The sequence below is a fragment of the Amborella trichopoda genome, chromosome 12 (genome assembly GCF_054954075.1).
Source record: "Amborella trichopoda isolate Santa Cruz 75 chromosome 12, AtrichopodaSantaCruz75HAP2 v2.0, whole genome shotgun sequence".
In the NCBI taxonomy this organism is placed as follows: Eukaryota; Viridiplantae; Streptophyta; class Magnoliopsida; order Amborellales; family Amborellaceae; genus Amborella; species Amborella trichopoda.
In genome coordinates, this window is record NC_142347.1 from 39,922,755 (window position 1) to 39,927,092 (window position 4,338).

General features: G+C 40.8%; 1 protein-coding gene across 1 annotated transcript; it reads right to left on the reverse strand.

Moving 5' to 3' along the window:
* Window positions 1-472: 472 nt before the first annotated feature.
* Window positions 473-2,770, reverse strand: LOC18446946 (U-box domain-containing protein 30). The gene has a single exon (XM_006857050.4). It carries the CDS (start codon window positions 2,573-2,575, stop codon window positions 1,253-1,255), a length of 1,323 nt encoding a protein of 440 aa, XP_006857112.1. The 5' UTR covers window positions 2,576-2,770; the 3' UTR covers window positions 473-1,252.
* Window positions 2,771-4,338: the final 1,568 nt, after the last annotated feature.

Sequence of the window (4,338 nt, forward strand, 5' to 3'; positions counted from 1 at the left end):
TTTCAGGCACTCTGCCCAAGCTTGCAGATAACATGATTGTGATCAATGATATAGTAGTGAGATTTAATCACATAAACAAATGATTTGAGCAGTTCCAAGTATTAGAGAGAGGGGTGTGTGTGCGCACGCATGCGTGTGTGTGCGCATGCATGCGTGTGTGTGCGCACGCATGCGTGTGCGTGTTTGTGAGAGAAAGAGAGTGAGAGAGAGAGAGAGTTCCCAAACATAATCAGAGTAGTTAAAGCATCTGAGTTACTTTTCCAATTTGCTTTCCTCCAAAACTTGGGATTCTAAATTTCTTTAAAACCAATTTGAACATTAACATAAAAGAAATCGGCCACTAGGACCCCAGCAAAATCTAGAAATGAAAAAGGAGAAATCACACTTGAGGCAGAAACTTGGCAAATAAAAAAGAAATGTAGCTCCATTGAAGTTGTCAACAAGGAACAAACAATACTAAAACACAAGAATGGGAATATAAACTATGGCATTCAATATGAAATATCCTGAAGGGGAAAAAAACAAATTCACTAATAAACATATTGAATAATGGCAAGAAGTCCATTTCATGGAAAACAAGATGAGTGTATACACTTAAAAGAGTTTTAAGTTGCAGTGCTCTAGCAACATCTACAGTTCAGGTTATTAACCCCTTGAAAATACGAGAAATCAATGACCCAAACTCATTTTCGATCGTTCTCCAGCCACTTGAACCAATTGAAGTCCCCAAAGATGCTCATTTTCTCTAGATTCCCCAGCCAAAAAACAGAGCATAAGCCAAGTCAGGGGACCAGGCAACTCCAATCCGTTAAAACCACTCTCAGATGCCCCCCCCAATTCAAAGTTTCTTCGATAAGTTCCACCCTACTTATAGTTCCACAAAAGAATTCACAAGTTGCCCTGTCAGGAACCTCATATCCATAATTTTGCATAGTAATTGATGTATTCATGAAGAACAAAACCAAGATAAATCCAGTATTTCTCCTGCTTATTCGAATTTCCAAGGAGCACCAAATCCAATATTGGGCTCACCATTTCAAGATAATCTACAAGCATGGTGATGTATGCAATTTATAGAGCAGGATCTACATGCTCCTCTATACAACGGAGAGCCCATAAAAGGGCAATTACCTTGCTCTTACAAGTATCTCCAAGTGTATAATTAGCCTGCCCCAACAAATCTCCATAGCTCAAGCTTTGAAACCCAAGTTCGAAAACTCGAAGAAGCTCACCAAATTACCAAGTATCCCCTCTACTGGATTGTCCTCGTGAGTTTACATTTGGAAATAAAAATGGTTGCCGTGTAATTTAGGCTACAAAGCTTGAGAAGCTCAGCTGACCTCTGTTTCAAAGCAGGGTTACACCCACTCTGTATAACAAGCAAGAGCTTAGCAGCTAACCCAGCCTCAACAGCCAAAGCTGCACATTCTTCAGGTGCAAGCTTACAGATAGCCCACAAAATAGATAGAGCATATTGAGTACAAATCTCTGAAACTTTCATCAAAAGCTTAACTAAATTTGGGATGGATACAGGGCAATCCTTTAAAGCCATGCGGCCCTCTGGTACAGAGGATAGCAACTCTAATATTGAAAGAGCCATCTCTAAACAATCTGAATTAGCATTTGGTAGAAGCTCAACCAATTGAGAAACGGCCCCAATTCCCACAACTAGGGTTTGAACCTGCTTATAAGAACACAAAATCCGCAACAAACCAAGACCAGCGGCTATTCCATTAGGGAACCTTCGATCCTTAACTAAACGAAGGAGACCAGATAGTAAGCTAAGGCTTGAGCCAATCTCGGAACCAAAATCCTTTTCATTTATCAGAATCTCTATAAGCCTCGTGCAATTGATTTTGGTCTCCAATGTCCCCTCATTGAGCATGTCCACTATTAAAGATACCTTTGCAGGTTGCGTAAGACTGGATTTTACCTCTGAATCTAAAGTAATATTGACCAGAATTGCAATGGCTTCAGAACCAACCGCATGTGAAGTGAAAGGACCCAAGAGAGAGGAAATTAGAGATACCCCATTTTCATCAACTACTGTTTTTTTTGCTGATTCGTGAGCTGAAACGACTTGGTGAAGCTCCTTTAAAGCCTGAACCCTGGTTTGGCCCTTTGCCTTTTTCAGGGTTTCCAATAACTCCTTTACCCTACCTTGAACATCCTCTGATCTCTTCTTTTGATACAAATATCTCTGAGAATACCATGAATATATAAGGTGGTGTAGGGTTTTGTTGGGAGTAATAGAATCATCCCAAAGCTCTTGCATGGTGGTTGGGCAAGTGAGATGACCCATTGAAAACCATTTCATAATGTTCGCACGATCGTAGGTTTGGCCGGTACATAGAGTTACAGGGTCAAGCATGGGCTCCAGCGAAATGGGGCAAATGAAAACACAGGGGATTTCGACACAGTCAAGCTCATCAATCATGGTTTTCAGGTCTATTTTCTCTCTAAAGCTCTCTTCTTTCTGGTTTATCACAGTGTGGCTTTCGAGATCCAGAGCACAGAGTGTGTCATACCTGATCTCTCCATCCCTTCTCCAAACCGGTAACTGAAATAATGGCATCTGAGCAAACTGATCTCAACACCCACCAAAGAAATGATGGATTCAAGAAGAGACCCCCCAATCTAGAGAGAGAAAGTGAGTGGTAGAGGAAGAAACCTGAAAGTTCTGAAAGAGCAAAGAACCCTAAAAAGCCCAGGAGCAAAACCTGCAAAAGGAAACCCTTCAAAGGGACAAGCTGGTCCCAATAGATGGGCTCCCTTTCTCTCTCATTGACTAGAGAGAGAAACAAGGTCCTACCAAAGAGAGCACCAATCAAGCAAACCTTTCATGGGGTTTCTGCTTTATCTGATTTCCAGTCAAAAGAACCATCATAGACATATAATCCCCTCAGCCCTAAAACCAAAGTGAAAAAGCAACAAACCCCATGGTCCACAAAAACGGGAATCATCAAAAGAAGATTAGATAGAGAAAGAGAATAAAGTGACGCCCTAATCCACAGTGAACCTCCCAGATTCAAAGCCAAAAGCCACACCCCTAAAACCCTAACCCCACAAAAACAAAAGCCCCCAAAAAAACTGCACTCTTTCTCAAAGATCAGGCCCAATGTAGACAGAAAAACTGAGAGAAAAAAAATAGAAATGCAGAAAATAAAAGAATTGAATCAAATAAATGGCCTCATAACCATGAACATACCAGCTCGAACTTCAGAAAGAAAACCCAAACACCGCAATGCCGGTTTGGAAGGAGAAAAGAGAGAGTTTTAGAGAGACAGAGACCTGAGGAAAAAATACACCCCTCAAACTCCCAGCGAGCAGTACTGGTCTCTCTCTCTGCAAAGCATCCAGAAAGAGACCCCCTTTCTAGAGAAAAAAATGAAATTAAAAGTTTTAAAAAAATATATATAAAATACAAAAAAAAAAAATCAAAGTTTAAAAAAAAGAATAGAAACCGGTTGCAACCGGCTATAGCCGGTCACCCGAGCCTCGACGCGCGCACCACACGTGCAGTCATGTCACCTGTCACCGTGAGCTCCAGTCGCGCTTATTTTTGTAAGCAAAAGCCATTAAAAATAAAAGTTTTTCAAAAGAGAGTGGGATTTCATGACGGAAATACCCCTAGATTTTCCCACCCCTCCCCACGACCGTACGCGTCAATGAAGGGTTAATATGGGCATATTGAGCCTGGGGAGGGAATATTTTTCGAATATAAAAAAGGGAGAAATGGGACCTACCTTTTTTTTGTAAAGTGCCAACTCAGCAGATTTGACCGGCGTTTATGGGTTTGACTGTACCCCTCGCCTCGGGCTTATCCGGTCTTCGGTTGACTGCTTTGCATGGCGGGTCGTAGAAACTTGGCATGCTCGCCCGGTATCCAATAAGATCCTGACACGTGTCCCTTCATCCCTAATTTAAACTTTATTGATCGATTAGCGGGGGAGACTTAGAGAGAGAAAGAGAGTATCACAAATGTGATGAGCTTCATTAGGTTTGAGAGGAGAGTAGAGAGAGAAAAAGAGATCAGACTGTAGAGAGAGAAAGAGATAGACGTGACGGGGTTTAATTAGTTTGTTAAATGGTATTTAAGTTGTGAGTAGGCGTTTGATTGATAATTAATAGGGTTCATTCTCACGCACCATTTCCTCTCTCTCTTACTCTAATGGTTTGGTGATTATTGATAACAATAGAAAGAAAAATGGTTTGGTGATTATTATATTTGAAGTAGTGGTGGCTTTGTTTGTAATCTATGGATAGAATATTATTCAATTTAATGATAATGAGTTTCTCTTTTGCAATTGTAAATCCTTTCTCATCTAAAACAACATT